Raw genomic sequence first — 22750 nt, forward strand, 5'->3', positions numbered from 1 at the left:
GGGGGGCCCAGAGAGAAAGAGAGCCTGCAGATCCCTCAAGCTGCCCGCAGCATTCGTGGCCATGGGCAGTTGCTTAGAGACCAACTTGGTGGCGTGTGTGCGCTGATGTTCGGGAGACCTGTTGTAATTGCTGTAATGTCAGGCCAGTGAGAAGCCTTTGGAGCCATATGCCCACATGGCGCATGCGCTAGGGGGTTGGACGAACTGGTCCTGTGCAGAGGAGACAGATGCTGCTGGAGAGGTATAGCGTCCTGTTACCAGGACAACCAGTGGTGCTTCTTCTAGCTCTCTCCGACAAGACACTGTGGCGCCCCTTCTAGCTCCCCTCTCTCTGTGACAGCGGCGGCATTCTTCCGGTACAGAAACACGCTCTGATCTTCGTGATTTTCTGCCTTTACTCCATCTAGAATGTGAGTCCTGTTATGACCATTTCTTCAACGTTGCATCTTCTTTGTTCTTCACTGTCTGTGTACGACCCCCTCCCACTGATATCCCCCCCCCCCAAACAAACTACACTTCTATACTACTTCCCATACGCCACTACCTTTATTATAAGGTATTGCTGGGACTTTTGTAGTCCCGCATAGCTGGTGGTATTCTGCATTGCTGTATAATCATTACACAGCAATGCAGAGTACTCACCAACTATGCAGGACTGCAAGTCCCAGCAATGCATTATATTTTTAAGTAGGGATGCACCAGTGCCAATACTCATACTCGTGAAAATGCCCCGATACTAAACGCAGATACTGGTGTTCTGTCAAGGACGCCGACGTAGTTGAATTTGCCGACCTCAGCATCTGCGCTTGCACACAGACCTATATTATCGAGGAAACAGGGATTTATTTACAAAGTATTTAGTTTAAATCGTTAATTGTGACTGTTAATAATATTCCATCCATCATTTACTGCCACCCATCATTTACTGCCACCCATCATTTACTGCCATCCATCATTCACTGCCATCTGTCATTCACTGCCATCCATCATATACTGCCGTCCATCATTCACTGCCATCCGTCATTCACTGCCATCCGTCATTCACTGCCATCCATCATTTACTGCCATGGACGGCATATTATTTACGGTCACAATTAACGATTTAAACAAAATAATATTCCATCCATCATTTACTTCCATCCATCATTTACTGCCACCCATCATTTACTGCCACCCATCATTTACTGCCGTCCATCATTCACTGCCATCCATCATTTACTGTCATGGACGGCATATTATTAACGGTCACAATTAACGATTTAAACAAAATACTTTGTAAATAAATGCCGGTTTCCTCGATAATCCTGTCTGTGCGCAAGCGCAGATACTGGGTCAGCGTTCTCGACAGAACACCGGCACTAAATGTTTTAACTGAAGCAGCTGCCTGAGGTCCCGCGCTTGCTGGGGACCTCGGCAGCCTTCCTGTTACCCACACAGTGCCGGGGGGTCCTTCATAGTTTCTAGCACCGGGGCCCTGAAGGTTCTAGTTACGCCTCTGACTCCACACCATTGGGACTGAAATGCACTGACTTTTTCTTCTTGTTTAGCCAATGACGCAGATAAGTTGCACATGTACTGCAACAATAATGAGGGGCACAACTCTTGTCTTATCCCCTCTGTTGCATCCAACATATAGGTGTTACCACTGCCGTCATTCTGCACTTTTGAGATACAAATGTAGCAGAAGTTATCGGTCTTGTTTACACAGTTTCGAGTAGGGATGCACCGATACCGGTATTTTGGTACCGAGTACGAGTACCGATAATTTTTTTCGGTACTCGCCGATACCAATTAACGAGTAACGGAAGTCCCTTTCAGGAAGCCAGGTGGCATGTAATGACTCGCCACCTGGCTTGCTGATTAGCCGGGAAGCCGGGCAGCGTGTAATGACTCGCCACCCGTCTTCCCAATTAACAAGAAAGTCCCCTCTTACCTTAGTATGTGCAGCCTGTCACCCCCGGGGCCTCTCCAGTGAGAACGCGGCCTTCCTCCAGGACCCAGCCGGAGCCGTCTGGCTGGAGTTAATAATATTCCATCCATCATTTACTGCCACCCATCATTTACTGCCACCCATCATTTACTGCCATCCATCATTCACTGCCATCTGTCATTCACTGCCATCCATCATATACTGCCGTCCATCATTCACTGCCATCCGTCATTCACTGCCATCCGTCATTCACTGCCATCCATCATTTACTGCCATGGACGGCATATTATTTACGGTCACAATTAACGATTTAAACAAAATAATATTCCATCCATCATTTACTTCCATCCATCATTTACTGCCACCCATCATTTACTGCCACCCATCATTTACTGCCGTCCATCATTCACTGCCATCCATCATTTACTGTCATGGACGGCATATTATTAACGGTCACAATTAACGATTTAAACAAAATACTTTGTAAATAAATGCCGGTTTCCTCGATAATCCTGTCTGTGCGCAAGCGCAGATACTGGGTCAGCGTTCTCGACAGAACACCGGCACTAAATGTTTTAACTGAAGCAGCTGCCTGAGGTCCCGCGCTTGCTGGGGACCTCGGCAGCCTTCCTGTTACCCACACAGTGCCGGGGGGTCCTTCATAGTTTCTAGCACCGGGGCCCTGAAGGTTCTAGTTACGCCTCTGACTCCACACCATTGGGACTGAAATGCACTGACTTTTTCTTCTTGTTTAGCCAATGACGCAGATAAGTTGCACATGTACTGCAACAATAATGAGGGGCACAACTCTTGTCTTATCCCCTCTGTTGCATCCAACATATAGGTGTTACCACTGCCGTCATTCTGCACTTTTGAGATACAAATGTAGCAGAAGTTATCGGTCTTGTTTACACAGTTTCGAGTAGGGATGCACCGATACCGGTATTTTGGTACCGAGTACGAGTACCGATAATTTTTTTCGGTACTCGCCGATACCAATTAACGAGTAACGGAAGTCCCTTTCAGGAAGCCAGGTGGCATGTAATGACTCGCCACCTGGCTTGCTGATTAGCCGGGAAGCCGGGCAGCGTGTAATGACTCGCCACCCGTCTTCCCAATTAACAAGAAAGTCCCCTCTTACCTTAGTATGTGCAGCCTGTCACCCCCGGGGCCTCTCCAGTGAGAACGCGGCCTTCCTCCAGGACCCAGCCGGAGCCGTCTGGCTGGCCAATCAGGAAGCCAGGCGCCGTGTAATGACGCGACTCCCTGCTTTCTGATTGGCCAGGAGGCCGGCTCCATGCTCCCTCCTCACATAGTGACAAGCACAGGGACAGCTTCCCTGCTAATCGGGAAGCCAGGTGGCGAGTCTTTACATGCTGACTTCTGCTAACTGTATTCAGTATCGGCGAGTACCGGAAAAAATATATCGGTACTCAATACCGAAATACAGATATCGGTGCATCTCTAGCAATGACACTTTCACAAGCCACCAGATGTAACTATGATGGGTAGACCTGACCAAGACAAATGTACCTTGCAATAAACAATGACAGTTAGGTACTAATCTTTAGTCACAAAGTGAAGATACATTTATACACGTCCATGTGGTACCATTTTCATTGTTCTACCGTACTTTGTCGAGAAATTACGAGGCATCATGATCATCAGACACCTCCCTCCCTTGTAGGCAAATATACTCGCCTGCGTATAAATCTTTCTCTTGAAATATTTTGAAAACTTTAGCCAGCCAACCAACCAGAACCTTCATCACTGGTTTTCTCATTCATCTCATCAAAATACAGTCGAATCAACACATTTTATCTCGGAGGTCGATAATTTCCCAAAAGTTGTAGACCAGTGTCGTCTGAGCTTCCTAGGCCGGCTGCGAGTACTGATACCAGTGGATTGTGCTCAGACTGAGGCCTGGGACTAAGGCTCAGTGAGTGAAGCTTGAGGATGGAGGCAACTTCAGTATGCATGAGAAGCCAGGGTTAACTGGTACTCTGCTAAAGCATGGTAATCTCTTCTTTAAATGGACTGGAAGCTATATCATCAAGTATTATAGTCACAGAAAGCCGAGTCAGCTTAAAGTGACACTAAACTCAGGAGTTAAATCTTAATACATTCAAGTACCTTAACTATGAACAAGTTCTCCTCAGTATACACTCAGGAGGGAAACGGGTTTGACACACATGATAAAACTCCCAGTTTAACTCAAAATATACCCCAGTGGTTGACGGAAACCAGGATACAACAAAGACTTAAAATGCTCAATGCAAACAAAGCAGTGGGTCCGGATAACCTGCACCCCAAGGTACTTAAGGAATTAAGCCAGGTTATAACTAGACCATTAATCCTCATTTTTAAGGACTCCTTAATGACTGGTAGGATCCCCAGTGATTGGCGGAGGGCTACGGTAGTCCCAATATTCAAAAAGGGGGCTAGGTGCCAACAAGGGAGCCCACTTTTGTTCCCCGTGGTCCCTGTGTGTTGTAAAGTAGTCACCAGCTCCAAGCTCACTCCCAGGATGGACTACAATCTCATGTTTAGTTTACTCATTTCTATTGAGATTGTAGTCTATCATGGGAGTGAGCTTGGAGGAGAACACACCAATGGCTGTTACATATACAAGCATGTGGCAGCTGTGTTACTATTATAGTATTTATATAGCGCCAACAGTTGCACAGCACTTTACAATATAAGGACGACATTACAATCACAATTCAAGAAAAGGTGGTAAGGAGGGCCCTGCCCCTGAGTGCTTACAATTCAAAAGGGATGGGCCAGTGATACATGAGGTAGCTGTGTGGGTATGAATTGATGGAGAACATGATGGTTGAGTGGAGGTGGGATAGGCTTCCCTGAAGAGATGAGTCTTAAGGGATTGCCTAAAGGCAGAGTGGGAGAAAGACAGGTTGGGGTAAAGAGTCTGTGGATAGGAGAGACTATTGAAGTCATGGGGGCAAGCATGGGAGGAGTTAAGGGAGCTGGAAAGCAGGAGGTCTTCGGAACAGCAGAGGGGAGTTAAATGTTATGGCTAAGTCTCCCTTGTATACGCACATTAAAAAATGTAAATCAGTGTTTGAGTGCGCTGACAATTGTGCTGCAGCTAAAAGTTTAAATTATCACCTTGGGGCAATTTTGGGTATTGTTTTTTTTGCAATGTCATAGGCAATTTTAAAGCTTGATGTGTGTCAATTTGTCTTGATTTTGAAGGGCACTACCACTTTAAAACCCAAACCTAGATTACTAGTTGATTATTTGAATAATTGTATATTTCACTAGGGGTTCTACAAGATACACCAATAGCCTCAAGTTCTGCCCATTAGACATTCCCCTTCAATATGTTACAGAAACCTCTGACAATACACACAAGTCATGTACAGATCTCTCAGTAAACCCCAATGTTACAGGAAAACAGCAGGAAAGTATATTATGCCATCTATAAATAAAAAGAGACCAGATTACATGAGAATTGTTTTATTGTTCCACAGACACATTGTGTGGCTTTTTCAGAGACTTCCCAATGGACACGCCACATACAAGGACAACCAGAACACTGAGACATCCGACGACCACCAACACCCAGAGCTCCATAGGGGCAGAATCTTCCTTTGTCATTTGAAGTGCAACATCACTTTGTTTTGGCCCAGTCACAAGCAGAGGTCCCAGAGTGGTCACACTTTGTCCACCTTCCATGTGGGGTTCTGTAGGAGAAAAAACATTGGGGGTCAAGAGGCACATACAGATTTCTGTACACTTCCATGCTATTAAGAGATTAGTAAAGTTGTATTGACTAAGTGTGTAGAAAGTTAAAACCCATTATAGACCTATAGTCACATGAACCAAGAGTTGAACAGAATTGGGGGGGGGGTACCCCCCCAGATTTCTATTGCCACAGACATTCCACTCCTAGTCAGATTATGTGGCAAGTGAGGAAGCGTATCGATTGGGAGCACAAAGCAGCCATTGGGATAAGCTTTACCCCATATTGCTACCCTTGTGCATCTCTGAAGTCTATTTCTAGAGATTACCTACTGCCATACATTACACTGTATATACCAGATGTAGGTTTACTCACCATCCAAGGCTTCCCTCTTGCCAAATGCTCTCGGTCTTCCAAATCTGGTCCTTCCTCCTGTCATCAGATTAGGGTTGCTGCAGGTGCCTGTTGTCTGACAACACTGGCAGATATCGCTGGGGCCCTCAACTGCAGACCAGCTAGAGAAGACAAGCAATTGTCAGTATCACAGACTACATTTTAAGAACAAATGTAATTTTTTGATAAAAGCCACACAGCTGTAAAATGGATTGACTTTGTTATGAATAAAAACTGCTCATTCCCAGCACATATAGTGCACTAGAGGTACAGTGACAAGTGCCTAATAGAGACATCTGAGGCTACATCCTTTCTATTCAGACAGCCGGCCGCTGGATACCAATCCGGTGCTATCCGGTGGCCGGCCACTGTGCTCCCCAGGCTGAGGTCCCGGTGCGGGAGCACCGGCGGTAGTTTCATCACTGCCTAGAGGTACAGTGACAAGTGCCCAATTGAAGCACATCTGAGGCTTCATCCCTTCTATTAAGACATGCATTCAAGCACTCCAGTCTGGAAGTGAACGGTGCTTTCAAGCCCTATTGACATTACTCTTCCTGCACAGAAAGTTCTACTCGACTAAAAAGTGATGCTCTAAGCAGTGCTCATGGTGGCACTAAAAATTAGGTCACATCTAATTTTTGGCAAGATTAGGTGCTTGAGTGACAGGATACCAGGTGCCAGCACAGCTTATTTTAAGGTGGTGGGGGGGCGTAGTCCTGATCACCCTGGTGGGAATTTGCAGCCAACACCAAGGTGTCCCTTTTGGGACCGAGTAGAAGCAAGGCACTATTCCCATATGGACTTTGCCGGTACCTGAGGGTCTCAGGTGTGACTGCTTGGGTAAGATGTTTCTACCTAGAAAGCCCTGTAACCAGTGTAAAAATGGAAAGTTCACAACAAGGCACAAAACTTGTGGGGTGGGTGATTTAAAACATGAGTGCTGGTAAATTGTACTAAAATCAGAATGAAAATGTGTAAATAAAAAAAATGTTAAAAAGCACTCGCTTACATTTGAATTGGAGGGCCGTGGGAAAGGTAGCCTCACAGGAGGATCGAGTGGTCCATGATCAGGGGCTGGAGAAATCTCGGAAGGTGCCGGTTGTTGGAGAGTAAAGAACTGAGAGGCGGGGGGAGGTGAGGCAGTACAGAGAGTGTCCGTGTGACTTCTGTATGATAGGAGTCGGGACAATGTAATGTTAGGTATGGGTCACTTGTGCTTCAGCTGTGCAAACACCTGTCCCTGCAGCTGACAGGACAGTGTTTAAAACAGAGAGCGGTCCTGTCTCTGGAAGTCAGGTGGTGGCGGCGCATGTAGCGTCTGGCCGTGTGTGCGGGAGAACTGTTAAAAAGGCTGTGGAGGGCAGCTTGCTATACGAGTCGGGTAGAGAAGGGACTCTGAAAACACCGGGGAGCAATGCGTTTCGAGGAAACCTCTTTCTCAAGCTCCAGCCGGCACCTTTCAAGATTTCTCCAGCCCCTGATCCTGGACCACCCGATCCTCCGTGATGCTACCTTTCCCCATGGCCCTCTCCAATTCAAATGTAAGCGAGTGCTTTTTATTTACACATTTTTCATTCTGATTTTAGTACAATTTACCAGCACTCATGTTTTAAATCACCCACCCCACAAGTTTTGCGCCCTGTTGTGAACTTTCCATTTTTAAGCAAGCACAGGTCCTCCTACTGTTTTTCAGGGCAGCATACTGTTCACACTAAGCCCACTTCCGAGAGCGCTGTCTGTTTACTTGTATCACCTGTAACCAGTGTTCATGGTATAGGAAAGACCCTGGTAGACAGCAGTGACTGCCTGTGCACCATTACAGCCATCAATATTTCCAGCTGCTTACACCATTAGCTTTTGGAAGCAGCGGCTATGGCCCAGTAAATTCAGTAACCAATGGACAGACTACCATTTTAATACATTCTCACCCATTTGTGGCTTTGCTATAGGAACAGGCCTTGTTCATGGAATCCGGGACCTGGGTGGCTGCAGCAGCTCTCAGGTAACAGGTTATGTAGATCTAAAGGGAAAGATTTTAATAGGTTATCAGTTCTTACAAGGCATCCCATCTGTTGCAACAGCTCAAATCCTCACCAGAGATGCATCATTTCCTAGGAAGTGGAAGACATCCACTGTGAACCGTAGGTTGTCTGGTTTGACCCTTGGAGTCATGAAGGCTGCAGAGGAGTCTTCTTGCATTCCATCTACCAGACACCTGTAGAAGATGGTCAGTTAGACAGTGGAGTCATTGGCGCAAGCCCCTCCCCTTCCCAACAGGGTTCATTAGAGCAATGACTTTCCCCAGATATTACAACATACCCATGGTCTGTAATGATGTCATAATTAGGAGAAGAGTCGGCATCAGGAGATATGGTGGCCACACATCGGTCAATAAACAGGATCAGGCCAATATGGTTCTGAGTGTCTACAGAGGCCTCTATGTAGAGAATATCTCCCAACTGAAAGACTGAAGAACTTCTAGGGCCACTCCAGTCCTCTGCAGGCATAACAAAAATTAGCAAGTCCCAACTGCAATCCATCCCCCCCTTCCATCTTCCTCAGTCAACTCACCAGCCATCAAGTGCAAAGAAAAGGACAGCCTCTCTTCTGAGGACACTGTGGTGCTGAATGGAAGCCATGTTGGCTTAATGGCCTTGCTGCTCACATTACCATGCCTATACAGAGAACAGAAGTGTCAGTAATGAGTCATGAGCTATAATCATGGAATTTCACAGATCTATATTGCATTTTAAAGGAAAGTACCATCTTCAAGGGAAAATTATCAGTATGATAGCCCCCATTGTTTACTTAAATATAGTTCTGATCAGGCTTGCAACAGTTAGTTGACATGAAGCTATCATGAATGATGCCAGTCTACATTGGCTCCATTCTTGTTGCCTGACAAAGACTCAAAATGCCTGAACCTCTAAAATTTTGAGAAAGCAAGGAACATACAAAATTTTCCCCAGGCTGGTTTTAAGACTAGTATTGGTAGCATGATAATCCCTGTACTACCAAAAAGGTAGTTGAGATATTCCAGATGTTAAAGATGGTAGGTCCCACTCTTGTCCATGAGGCAGTCTAAAGACATGGAGACTCATAGGGAACCCATCATTGTCAATGCTAATCCTAGTTTTAGCCAGCAACAGATATGGTTTAACACTGCAGCAGAAAAGCTAGGTTGTAGGTACAGGCTACAAGTCGATAGATGGAGTCAATAGTTAAAGCATACCCAAGCCAAAAACTTTACAGCCCATTTAGGCTTTAGTTCTTCGAACAGGTTGCCAAAAAAAGAATATATAGGAATAGGACATGGGCCAAGCACATCTGGATAGTGGTGCACTGCCTGCAAGAGTTAGATTGCCCACCATTCAGAATGATTTTACCACAGACTTAAATGGGCCACAGGCAGTGGTGTATTTTGGTTTTGTGCTGCCCCAGGCAAGACTAAACTCGGGCACCCCCCTCAATCTAAATTTGCCCCACCCCTTCCTGTTTAGGACATTTTGCACAACCTGTCACTGGATACAGCACACACCGGGTTTCGGGAGAGCTGTGCAGGGTCCCTTTCCCTGCATACATGTGCTGCTCCTCTTACCTGCAGCTCAAAGTGCCATCAGTACCAACAGGATACATTGCACTCCCCAGCCTGCTTCTGGGACATCCCACCATCAGATCACGTTATGGCCAGCCCTGAGCCACCTGCTGCTTCTCCTCCATCTCCTGCACAAAGCCAGCCGGACCACATCTGACTGGGCCCTCCCCTCCACCAGCCAGCTCTCTAATTAGTCAGCAACTCTTAGTGCCTTGCGGCCGCCTAGTTTGCCTCATTAAGCAGCAGCTGCTGCCTGATCCTGTTCCGCCAAGCCTTGGCCCACCTGGCAAGTGTCCAGTATGCCCAAAGGCAAATCCAGCCCTGTCCTACTCATTGGTTTGTGGTGTTTTCTGCCACCCCCCTGAAAGTGCCGCACTAGGCAAATGCCTAGTTTGCCTTGCGGTAGATACACCCCTGGCCACAGGTTTAAGAAATTAGAGAATGTTAGAACCTCTGCTAGGTCCATATTGGTCAGTGTTCTTGATCGGATTAGTAGCAACTCACTAGGACTGAGTGAGGGAAAGCCATTAACCCAAGTGATCACCAGAAAAAGCTTGGATGCCTTTCCCTAATGGGCACTTGTTCCAGTGACATCATGGGGGATATACATTATTGGAAAATACTCACTTCAAAGCAGGATGAGAAAGGAAGTTTTTGAATGGGAGAGACGGCAGAAAACCTAACTGGGGTTTTAACTGTCCCCTACTCTCTCCAAATGTTTTCAGTTCAAGCTATTGACTAGTAAGGATGCAATGCTGTTAGCTCTGCCCCATCCTAGTGTAGACTCACCGATAGTAGTAGCACATTATGGGGACCACAGCTGGGTTGGTTCGGACGATTGGAATGGAGGAGGTTGGGCTGTAGGTCAGGCTGGTGGTGTAGACCACCCAATCTTGAGACATCTGCACAGAAAAGTAGCATGTTACATTGATTTGGCTGCTCTACACATGAGACATTGTTAACATATCCAAAGACTAGTCATATCATAGCAATAAGGATTCAGCAAGTATTACCGATTACGATTCACAAGCTTCAGGTCAGTGACTCAGCTAAACAGCCTGATTAAGATAAATACCAGATCCCATATCTTTTAACAGGTTCACAAAAAAAAAAAATTTGAAGACCCATCACCAATTAAATAAACACATCATGGTCAGGGAAGTAAAAACATTATCCCCATTTGTAGCCCCCTGATATATATTCAGAGAACCAGAGCAGAATTCAGGAACAAGGCAGTGGGCAAACATGGAGAGTCAGGTCTGGGCTCATCTAAGTGAACATCAGATACAGTAGCCCATAAAGACCAGATTTCAGGTTTACTAAACCCAAGAAAAAATATGCAGAAAAGATACTTTGCTGCGCTAATCTATATAGAGAATAAATAAAGTTAAGCTCTAGTTGTTGCTATAGAGATCACCGAAGTTACTGGAACACATACAAAACAACGAGAAAGGAAGGATTTGGAGTGCAAATATTAAAGAAAGTTACCTGCGCAGTGTTGCCACAGTCCTGGAGGCTAATCTGGAAGATTACCATGTTGTCGGTACTTTGGGTGCTTGGCTTGCATTGTTGGGCTCCCAGGCTCAGATCGGAGGGTTTTACTAGCTTTCCATTCCCATACAAATCCCTCTGGACACTGACCTCCATGGTGTCCTCTCCACACTGGACACTGACAGGGGAAGTTCTAGTCTGTGGTTGCTGTCGGAGCATCCCACCTGGACGTCCAGCAGATAAACCCCACTGAGCCCCAGCTCTGGAAGCCCCAAACCCAAGCACAGGCTCATTACTGTCCCTATAAAGCTCTCTGGAACCCCATCTAGAAGGAACCTGGGCAGGTACAGCCCGCTGGTAGTTCCTCCACCAATCTGACTGGCGACTATGTCTAGCTAAGACATCATCTCCAGCACAACCAAACCCTGGCCCATAAACCAGTGCAAGCAGCAACATCCAACTACAGCAGCTCCTCATCCTTAAGCCCATCCTGTCTGCAAGAGGAACTGCAATAGGAGTGAGTTAGAGAGAGTTACCATTTATACCCCTCCCAGCAGCCACTAATACCCCAGCTGGGGCAGATCATTACCACACCCAGTTGGCTGGCTCATTCAGCATTAGGGGTAAGATACATGGTTGATTCTAATCTGTTGCTGCTGAGAGATTTAACCACTTGCTGGCATTCACCTCACTGGAGCTACACAGGGGAATTTTATTAGCTCAATCCTGTTACTAAAACCATTCATTTCAATGGGGGGCCTTAATGCAACAAACATTAACACCCAAACGTCTCCTGTGTAGCTCTAGTCCAGGGGTCTCCAAACGTTTCAGTACAAGGGCCACATTGTATATTTTACAACTATTCAATGCATAGCCCTCCCTTGTATCTAGGAATGTCCAGCAGAGCACCCCCACATACACTGCCAGCCAGCTGGGGGTCACTGTGGACCACATAATATCTTGTAGCATGCCACATGTGGCCCACGGGTCATAGTTTGGAGAAACCAGCTCTAGTCTTAGGACTCATTTACACTGTTTTGCGCCTGTTTCAGAGCCTTTTGCAACAATGTGTTGTATGCGTTATGGGGCGCAAACCCAATGATGTCCATAAATGAACTCAACTTGAAACACCTATGTTGCAAAGAAAATTGCCATGTGTCTTCTGGTCCATTGACGCATGTTTAGGGCCCATTAAAAATGTATTCAGACCATGCAATGGACGTCATCATGCCAAATAATGCGTGCTGGCTAATGTTGGAGGACTCAGGCGAACTGGGAAGTTGCACCAAACCATCGCACATCCTTAGTATCAACACATGCAACATGGGAATGAGCCCTTTGCATTACCATTCATTTCCATGGACCCCAGGACGCACACTGACCCTGTAACATACATGCTGTGCTCTCTGAATGAGCTCTATCACTGGGAGCCACTTAGATCTTGCTTTGCTGTAATGTCTTATTTATTATTACTTAAAGTCAGTCCATCCTAAGCTGAAGTTTTGGGCGTCCACATGCACCTTTGTGTGTTCTCAGCTCTTCCTGTCACATTCTGGGTAATATATATTAAAAAAAAAAATCCAGAAGGGATGTCGAGAACCTCTTATAATGAGCACAGCTGGTGTACAGACTCGGGAGCTTAGCTCAGGGATGGTGGGAACCTCTCATAGAGGGCACAGCAGATGTTTAAAGTCAGAAACTTAGCACAGGCATGGTGGGAAACATAATGGCTCCAACAGGTGTACAGACCTGGGCAAGGCCAGCTTTAACGCAGGGCAAAGAGGGCACTTGCCCCGGGCCCAATAAAGGTTGTGGGGCCCGAAGCATCTGCCCCTTGAGCCCGCTGCCCGCAGAAAATTGCCGATCGGATCGCATAGTATAATACGTTATGGCAGCGGCCGCATACGGCAATGCCATAACGTATTGTCCTATGCGATCTGCACGATCGCATCCTAAAGGTAGCTCCTCCCCCGGCCCCCACCCGCATAGCGTGACATGTCACGGGCTTCCCTCGAGGACGTGAGGCTGTGCAGACGGGTGCCTCACTCACGTCCAGGACATTCGGAAAGAGGCAGACTGGCACGAGGCGAGGACTGACTGAGGCAGGTAGGTGAGAAAATAAAAAAGGAGAAATATAAAGGAGATATACAATTTGTATATCTCCCTGAAAAGCTCACTCCATTTCTGTTCTGTCCTTCATAGATATGTGAATAACATGATTGATAGAATTACAATGCATGATAGTAGAAAGCCATGATTAGACATAATTAACATGATTAGATAATCAGACTTAACAGAGACATGATTGTTTGTAATTTGACATGATACAGTGTTTTTGTAGGTTTAACAGAGGAGGAGCCTAGTTTTCTCTCAACGTTTTGCGCTTAGGGGCGCTGTAATGGATGTGGTATATATTCTTCAGGAGAGGGAGGTTGTCATTCAAATGGGTCAGTGTGTGTGTGCATCTCTGCAGGGCCGTCCAGGCACAGCACCTGGTCACAGTCACCGAAGCAGATGAGGGGAGAGAGGCCCGGACCACGAATCCCACACAGAGCAGCATAACCTGAGAGGCATCGAGGGTAGCCAAAAGTCCTGGAACTGCTTATTTCCCCGACCAGAACCGAGGGGTGTCCGTCCTCCTCTCACTGTGGAGCCCCCAGCATGTTGCACAGTCGGCCCGGGCTGCACATTTGAATGACAACCTCCCTCTCCTGAAGAAGCGCCCCTAAGCGCGAAACGTTGAGAGAAAACTAGGCTCCTCCTCTGTTAAACCTTCAATAACGCTGTATCATGTCAAATTACCAACAATCATGTCTCTGTTAAGTCTGATTATCTAATCATGTTAATTATGTCTAATCATGGCTTTCTACTATCATGCATTGTAATTCTATCAATCATGTTATTGACATATATATGAAGGACAGAACAGAAATGGAGTGAGATTTCCAGGGAGATATACAATCATGTTGTCATTTTTTAAATTTTTTTTTCTTGGTGGGGGGACCGGGGGGACCCCCGGAAAATGTTTGCCCAGGGTCTGATCAATATTAAAGACGGGCCTGGACCTGGGAACTCAGTGCAGGGATGGTGGGAGCTCCTCCTAATAGGCACAACATGTGCTCAGACCCCAAAATTCAGTACAGGAATGCTGGGAGCCCCTTATAATAGCCACTGCAGGTGTGCAACGCTGGAAACTGAGCACAGCAATGGTGGGAGTCCCTCATAATGGGCAGAGTGGGAGTACAGACCCAAGAATTCAATACAGGGATGGTGGGAGCTCTTCATAATGGGCACAGGAGGTGTGCAGAGCCCAGAACTCAGAGGGCACTATAGAAATCCTCCTGGTTTAGTGTAATGTTGTCAGCAATGTGCACTAAACACTAACACGTTGAAATCTTCTGCCAAGTTACCAGAAGTGATGTTTTGGAACTACATTTTGGCTTCAACATGCTACTGACATTTTACACCTTTCCATTACATACATTATGTTAGGCCTAGTGATGTCACTGGGCCTCTAATGCAGGCAGATCATGATGGGGGGTGGGCAGGGTGCAGTATATAGCTTCCTGAAAACATTTCAGCACCCTGCCTCAGTACCCTTCGCTAAAAGCCCTGATGCAAATTGCCATGTTGAAGGGCAGATTTGCCCACAGTTGGATTTCACTGGAAGAAAGTGCTGACATTCAGGGGCATGTTATGACAAGACTGCACAGGTTGATGCATTTATAGTTTCCTGTGCTAGGGTAACACTACTTCATCTATGGAAGCAAAATTGCCCAACTATGCTAGGACTACAAGCCCCCACCCTCTCTAAAATGTGTTCTGTAGCCCTCAAGATACATTTTTTTCCAACCAGCTTTGAAATAAAGCTCAAGCAGTTATGTTTTTTGCACTTATTGAATAGATCTGTACCATTGAAAGTTGTTTTTTTCGGACCAAAAGTTGGTTTCAAGGTTATACGCTCAACATGAGCTTAGACCACTACACAAGTATCGAGCTAATTTGTAATTCAGTCCCCATCCAGAACTCTAGTCTTGTATAGAAGGTTTTAAAAAAAACTAAGTTGTGGTTCATCACCAGTATAAAGACTTCAATTGCTTTAATCCCAGAAGAAATGAGGGCAGAGTCAACCTAATGCGGACAAAGACCACAAAGAATAGGGGGGAGGAGGTCTACCACTTAAACTAGTAATCCAGGGATGGGTTTATCATGTTATAGTAGACTTGGGATTCTACAAGATTTCCCAATAGCCTCAAGTTCTGTCCCATTAAATATTTATTTTCAATAGGCATGCTGGAGAAACCTCTGACAATACACAAGACCTATACGGATCCCTCAGAAAACCCCAATGTTACAGTGAAAGTACAGCAATGTTCTCCTGTGCTGGGATAGCACTTAGCGGGAAGGTGGAGCGCTACAGTGGTCCAAAAGTTGGTTAAGGTTATACGCTCAACATGCTTAGACCATTACACAAGTATTGAGCCAATTTTTAATTCAGTCCCCATCCAGAAGACTAGTTTTGTGTTATATCTTCCTTTACCCTGTAACACTAGGACAAGTCACATGATCATAAGGTCACAAGGACAGTAAGCCTCCAGCCCTCCCACAACAACTTAAGTTGTGATCCATCACCGGTGTAAAGATTCCCACTGCTTTCATCACAGTAATTATTAAGGGCAGAGTCAACCTAATAAGGACAAAGACCACAAAGGGGGCTACCACTTAAAATCCAAACCTGGATTATCAGTTTATAATTTAATACATTTCATATTACATGTGTTTCTACAAGATATACTAATGGCCGCACATATGGAATACAACTTTCCAGCTTTGTTATCAAACACAGGTCTGAATACCACTTCATAGGCAGGAGCCGACATGGAGGATCCACAGCAGGCCTCGCAGCAATTATACCAACATACAGGAAAATAAAGTTGCTGAAACCAGGGACCAGCAGTCTGGGACAGCCATTGTGACCATTACCTCATGCATGCTTGAAGTCTTTTTTGTTAGGAATTGTCTCACCACCTAAACCACATCAGAAGTGAGTAATTCCTTCTTTTTCTTTTCTTTGATACTGAGTATTTGCTTGCCTAACACAGCGCTTGTGTCCAATATCAGTGACTCTTTGTGACCATCACTAACGGTCACTAGATTCTCATCTACATCAATCAACACAGGGCGATATCAGGGAGGACTTGTTTGTCATTTTAATTGATTTTAGATGTTCTTTGTCAGTAGGTGTATTTATATGTTTTTCTACTTTATTATTAATTCTCATTAAAATTTGTTACATTATCATTACCTGTTTGATTATTATAGACAGCTCCTATTTTGGGATTCCGTATTTTCGGGGAACTTTGCTTATTATAGATTGACGCTGGAACCCAGGAGTTTTTTGTCCACTTTATTGTTATTTGAGGCGCTTCTCCTTTCCCCATTTGTTATTATATACAAATGGCCTCAATTTCTGTCCCCATTAGGGAGAGTAACATTTCCCTTTAAGAATGTTGGAGAAACCTCTGCCATTAATACACAAGACCCATGTACAGATCCCTCAGTAAACCCCCAATTTTACAGGAAAGTACATTATGACATCTATAAATAAAAGAGACCAGATTAAATGAGAATTGTTTTATTTTTCCACAGACAGCACATTGTGTGGCTTTTTCAGAGACTTCCCAATGGACACTGTACACACAAGGAGAGCAAGACCACTGAGACATCCGACAGCCACCAACACCCAGAGCTCCACAGGGGCAGACTCTTCCTTTGTCATTTGAAGTGCAACATAGCTTTGTTTTGGCCCAGCCACAAGCAGAGGTCCTAGAATAGTCACACTTTGTCCACCTATGTGGGGTTCTGTAGGAGAAAAATATTGGGGGTCAAGAGGCACATACATATTTCTGTACACTTCCATGCTATTAGGAGATTAGTAAAGTTGAATTGACGAAAGTTAAAACACATTATAGACCTAGTCACATGAACCAAGAGTTGAACAGAATAGGAAGGGGGGGTACCCCCCCCAGATTTTTATTGCCACAGACATTCCACTCCTAGTCAGATTATGTGACAAGTGAGGAAGCGTATCCATTGGGAGCAGAAAGCAGCCATTGGGTTTTTAGCTTTACCCCATATTGCTACCCTTGTGCATCTCTGAAGTCTATATCTAGAGATCACCTACTGCCATACATTACTGTATATACTTTCTGTAGGTTCTCACCATCCAAGGCTTCCCTCTTGCCAAATGCCCTCGGTCTTCCAAATCTGGTCCTTCCTCCTGTCATCAGATTAGGGTTGCTGCAGGTGCCTGTTGTCTGACAACACTGGCAGATATCGCTGGGGCCCTCAACTGCAGACCAGCTAGAGAAGACAAGCAATTGTCAGTATCACAGCCTGTATTTTAAGAAACATTTTTTTTGATGAAGCCACAGCTGTAAAATGGATTGACTTGGTTATGAATAAAAACTGCGCTCATTCCCAGCACATCTAGTGCACTAGATGTACAGTGACAAGTGTCTAAGAGACATCTGAGGCAACATCCCTTCTATTAAGACATGCATTCAAGCACTCCAGTCTGGAACTGAATGGTGCTTTCAAGCCCTATTGACATTACTCTTACTGCACATAAAGTTCTACTCAACTAAAAACTGATGCTCTAAGCAGTGCTCATGTGACCTAATTGTTAGTGCCACCATCTAATTTTTGGCAAGATTAGGTGCTTGAGTGACAGGATACCAGGTGCCAGCACAGCTTTATTTAGTGGGTGGTGGTGGTGGGGGGGGGCGTAGTCCTGATCACCTAGGTGGGAATTTGCAGCCAACACTAAGGTGCCCTTTTGAGACCGAGTAGAAGCAAGGCACTATTCCCATATGACTTGGCCGGTACCTGAGGATCTCAGGTGTGACTGCTTGGGTAAGATGTTTCTTCCTAGAAAGCCATGCAACCAGTGCACATGGTATATGAAAGACCCTGGGAGTCAGCAGAGGCAACCTGTGCACCATTACAGGCATCAATATTTCCAGCTACTTACATCATTAGCTTTTGGAAAGCTCCATGTTATTGGATCACAAAGTCATTGTTCCAGGCACAGCTCTTGTGCAGAAAGTTCCTCCACTACATATTACAGGTCTAGATGCAGTGGCTATGGCACAGTAAATACAATAACCAATGGGCACAATACCACCATTTTAATACAGTCTCACCCATTTGTGGCTTTGCTATAGGAACAGGCTTTGTTCATGGAATCTGGGACCTGGGTGGCCGCAGCAGCTCTCAGGTAACAGGTTATGTAGATCTGAAGGGAAAGATTTTAATAGGTCATCAGTTCTTACAAGGCATCCCATCTGTTGCAACCAAGTCAAAACCTCACCAGAGACGCATCATTTCCTAGGAATCGGAAGACATCCACTGTGAACCGTAGATTGTCTGGTTTGGCCCTTGGAGTCATGAAGGCTGCATGTGTCGACAGAGGCCTCTATGTAGAGAATATCTCCCAACTGAAAGACTGAAGAACTTCTAGGGCCACTCCAGTCCTCTGCAAGTATAACAAAATAAATTAATAAATCCCAGCTGCCTCCCATTACCCCTCTTCTATCTTCCTCATGCAACTCACCAGCCATCAAGTGCAAAGAAAAAGACAGCCTCTCTTCTGAGGACACAGTGGTGCTGAATGGAAGCCATGTTGGCTTAATGGCCTTGCTGCTCACATTACCATGCCTATACAGAGAACAGAAGTGTCAGTAATGAGTCATGAGCTATAATCATGGAACTTCACAGATCTATATTGCAGTTTAAAAAGTACCATCTTCAAGGGAAAATTGTTAATCAGTATGGTAGCCCCCATTGTTTACTTTGCTGAAAAATATAGTTTTGATCAGGCTTGCAACAGTTAGTTGACATGAACCTAGCATGAATGATGCCAGTCTACATTGGCTGCATTCTTGTTGCCTGACAAGGACTCAGAAAATACCTGAAGCCTGAACCTCTAAAATTTGAGAAAGCGAGGAACCTACAATATTTTCTCCAGGCTGGTTTTAAGACTAGTATTGCCAGCATGATAATCCCTGCACTACCAAAAGATAGTTGAGATATTCCAGATGTTAAAGATAATAGGTCCCACTCTTGTCCATGAGGCAGTCTAAAGATATGGACACTCATAGGAACCCACCACTGTCAATGCTAATCCTAGTTTTAGCCAGCAACAGATATGGTTTAACACTGCAGCAGAAAAGCTAGGTTGTAGGTACAGGCTACAAGTCGATAGATGGAGTCAATAGTTAAAGCATACCCAAGCCAAAAACTTTATGGCCCATTTAGGCTTTAGTTCTTGGAACAGGTTGCCAAAAAATATATAGGAATAGGACATGGGCCAAGCACATCTGGATAGTGGTGCACTGCCTTCAAGAGTTAGGTGGCCCCCCATTCAGAATGATTTTACCACAGACTTAATGGGCCACAGGTTTAAGAAAGTAAAGAATGTTAGAACCTCTGCTAAGTTCATATTTGTCAGTGTTCTTGATAGGATTAGTAGCAACTCACTAGGACTGAGTGAGGGAAAGCCATGAACCCGAGTGATCACCAGAAAAAGCTTGGATGTATTTCCCTAATGGGCACTTGTTCCAGTGACATCAATGGGGGATATACCTCATTGGAAAGTACTCACTTGTGTTCAGAGCAGGATGAGAAAGGAGGTTTTTGAAATGGGAGAGATGGCAGAAAACCTAACTGGGGTTTTAACTGTCCCCTACTCTCTCCAAATGTTTTCAGTTCAAGCTATTGACTAGTAAGGATGCAATGCTGTTAGCTCTGCCCCATCCTAGTGTAGACTCACCGATAGTAGTAGCACATTATGGGGACCACAGCTGGGTTGGTTCTGATGATTGGAATGGAAGAGGTTGTGCTGTAGGTCAGGCTGGTAGTGTAGACCACCCAATCTTGAGACATCTGTGCACAGAAAAGTAGAGTGTTACATTGATTTGGCAGCTCTACACCTGAATGACATGTGACACAGCCATTGTTAACCCATGCCATTGTTAACCCATGTCCAAAGACTAATCAGATATCATTCCAAAAAGGATTTAGCAAGTATATACACCTTTCACAAGCTTCAGGTCAGTGTGACAACCTGAAATTAGAATAGTAGACCTTATATCTTATTTCAGGTTCTCTTCACAAAAAAAAAATACATTAGAAAAATGTAAGTATTTTAAATACTTCCTTTCAGCATTTTGCTTTCATATTGTTTGTTATTTAACTTGTAATGCACCCCTAAACTTGGTAGGGAATAGCCACTAAGTACTGGTAGTGTAGACCACCCAATCTTGAGACATTTGCACGGAAAAGTAGAATGTTACATTGATTTGGCTGCTTTACACATGACAGACATTGTTAACATATCCAAAGACTAGTCATATCATAGCAATAAGGATTCAGCAAGTATTACCGATTACAAATCACAAGCTTCAGGTCAGTGACTCAGCTAAACAGCCTGATAATTTAGAAGATACCAGATCCCATATCTTTTAACAGTTTCACAGAAAAAACAAAACAAATTTGAAGACCCATCACCAATTAAACAAACAAGTCATGGTCAGGGAAGTAGAAACATTATCCCCATTTGTAGCCCCCTAGTATATATTCAAGAGAGCCAGGACAAAATTCAGGAACAAGGCAGTGGGCAAACATGGAGTCAGGTCTAGGCTCATCTAAGTGATCAGATACAGTAGCCCATGAAGACCAGATTTCAGGTTTACTAAACCCAAGAAAAAACATGCAGAAGAGATACTTTGCTGCTCTAATCTATATAGAGAATAAATAAAGTTAAGCTCTAGTTGTTGCTATAGGGATCACTGAAGTTACTGGAACACATACAAAACGAGAAAGGAAGGATTTGGAGTGCAACTATTAAAGAAAGTTACCTGCGCAGTGTTGCCACAGTCCTGGAGGCTAATCTGGAAGATGACCATGTTGTCAGTACTTTGGGTGCTTGGCTTGCATTGTTGGGCTCCCAGGCTCAGATCAGAAGGTTTTACTAGCTTTCCATTCCCATACAAATCCCTCTGGACACTGACCTCCATGGTGTCCTCGCCACACTGGACACTGACAGAGGAAGGTCTAGTCTGTGGTTGCTGTCGGAGCATCCCACCTGGACGTCCAGCAGATGAACCCCACTGAGCTCCAGCTCTGGAAGCCCCAAACCCAAGCACAGGCTCATTACTGCCCCGATAAAGCTCTCTGGAACCCCATCTAGAAGGAGCCTGGGCAGGTACAGCCCGCTGGTAGTTCCTCCACCAATCTGACTGACGACTATGTCTAGCTAAGACATCATCTCCAGCACAACCAAACCCTGGCCCATAAACCAGTGCAAGCAGCAACATCCACACCTGTTACTAAAACCATTCATTTCAATGGGGGGCCTTAATGCAACAAACATTAACACCCAAACGTCTCCTGTGTAGCTCTAGTCCAGGGGTCTCCAAACTTTTCAGTACAAGGGCCACATTGTATATTTTACAACTATTCAATGCATAGTCCTCCCTTGTATCTAGGAATGCCCAGCAGAGCACCCCCGCATACACTGCCAGCCAGCTGGGGGTGACTGTGGACCACATAATATCTTGTAGCATGCAACATGTGGCCCACGGGTCGTAGTTTGGAGGAACCAGCTCTAGTCTTAGGACTCATTTACACTGTTTTGCACCTGTTTCAGAGCCTTTTGCAACAATGTGTTATATGAGTTATGGGGCGCACACTCAATGATGTCCATAAATGAACTCAACATGAAACACATATGTTGCAAAGAAAATTGCCATGTGTCTTCTGGTACATTGAAAATTTATTCAGACCATGCAATGGGCGCCTTCATGCCAAATAATGCGTGCCAACTAATGTTGGAGGACTCAGGCGAACTGGGAAGTTGCACCAAACCATTGCACATCCATAGTATCAACACATGCAACATGTGAATGAGCTCTTTGCGTTACCATTCATTTCCATGGACCCCAGGACGCACACTGATCCAGTAAATACATGCTGTGCTCTCTGAATGAGCTATATCACTGGGAGCCACTTAGATCTTGCTTTGCTGTAATGTCTTATTTATTATTACTTAAAGTCAGTCCATCCTAAGGTGAAGTTTTGTGTGACCACATCCACCTTTGTGTGTTCTCAGCTCCTCCGGTCACATTATGGGTAATATATATAAAAATAAAAATCCAGAAGGGATGTTGAGAACCTCTTATAATGGGCACCGCCGGTGTACAGACTCGGGAACTCAGCTCAGGGATGGTGGGTACCTCTCATAATGGGCACAGGCATACAGACCCGGGAGCTCAGCACAGGGATGGTAAGCAGGCCCGGCGCTACTGCAAGGAACGGCAAGCGGACGCCTGAGGGCACTGCAGGGTGAGGGCGGAAAAAACACTGCATTTTGACAAGTACTTGTACTTGCCAAAATGCCCCGATGCTTGCGCTATGTACCATAAACTTAGCTCTGGGATGGTGGAAACCTCTTATAATGGGCACATCAGATGTACAGACCTAGGAACCCACCTCAAGGATGGAGGGAACCCCTCAAAATGGGCACAGACAGTATACAGTCCCAGGAACTCAGCTCAGGTATAGTGGAAAACCC

General features: G+C 45.2%; 1 protein-coding gene and 1 pseudogene across 1 annotated transcript in view; both read right to left on the reverse strand.

Annotated features, from left to right (window-relative positions):
- The window catches only part of LOC108800630 (zona pellucida sperm-binding protein 3-like), a 17631-nt gene extending 6311 nt beyond the window's left edge, over positions 1 to 11320 (reverse strand). The window contains exons 1-8 of the mRNA XM_018572618.1: positions 11113 to 11320; positions 10414 to 10526; positions 8601 to 8704; positions 8349 to 8526; positions 8124 to 8244; positions 7958 to 8049; positions 6012 to 6151; positions 5474 to 5637 (exon numbers count right to left, since the gene is read on the reverse strand). Coding sequence (XP_018428120.1) covers positions 5474 to 5637; positions 6012 to 6151; positions 7958 to 8049; positions 8124 to 8244; positions 8349 to 8526; positions 8601 to 8704; positions 10414 to 10526; positions 11113 to 11271 — 1071 coding nt within the window. The 5' untranslated portion in view covers positions 11272 to 11320. The remainder of the gene's footprint in view (positions 1 to 5473; positions 5638 to 6011; positions 6152 to 7957; positions 8050 to 8123; positions 8245 to 8348; positions 8527 to 8600; positions 8705 to 10413; positions 10527 to 11112) is intronic.
- Positions 11321 to 16750: 5430 nt separating this feature from the next.
- On the reverse strand, positions 16751 to 21257 carry LOC108800632 (annotated as a pseudogene).
- Positions 21258 to 22750: the final 1493 nt, after the last annotated feature.

The sequence above is a fragment of the Nanorana parkeri genome, unplaced genomic scaffold (assembly GCF_000935625.1).
Source record: "Nanorana parkeri isolate BGI_ZX_2015 unplaced genomic scaffold, ASM93562v1 scaffold2086, whole genome shotgun sequence".
Lineage (NCBI taxonomy): Eukaryota > Metazoa > Chordata > Amphibia > Anura > Dicroglossidae > Nanorana > Nanorana parkeri.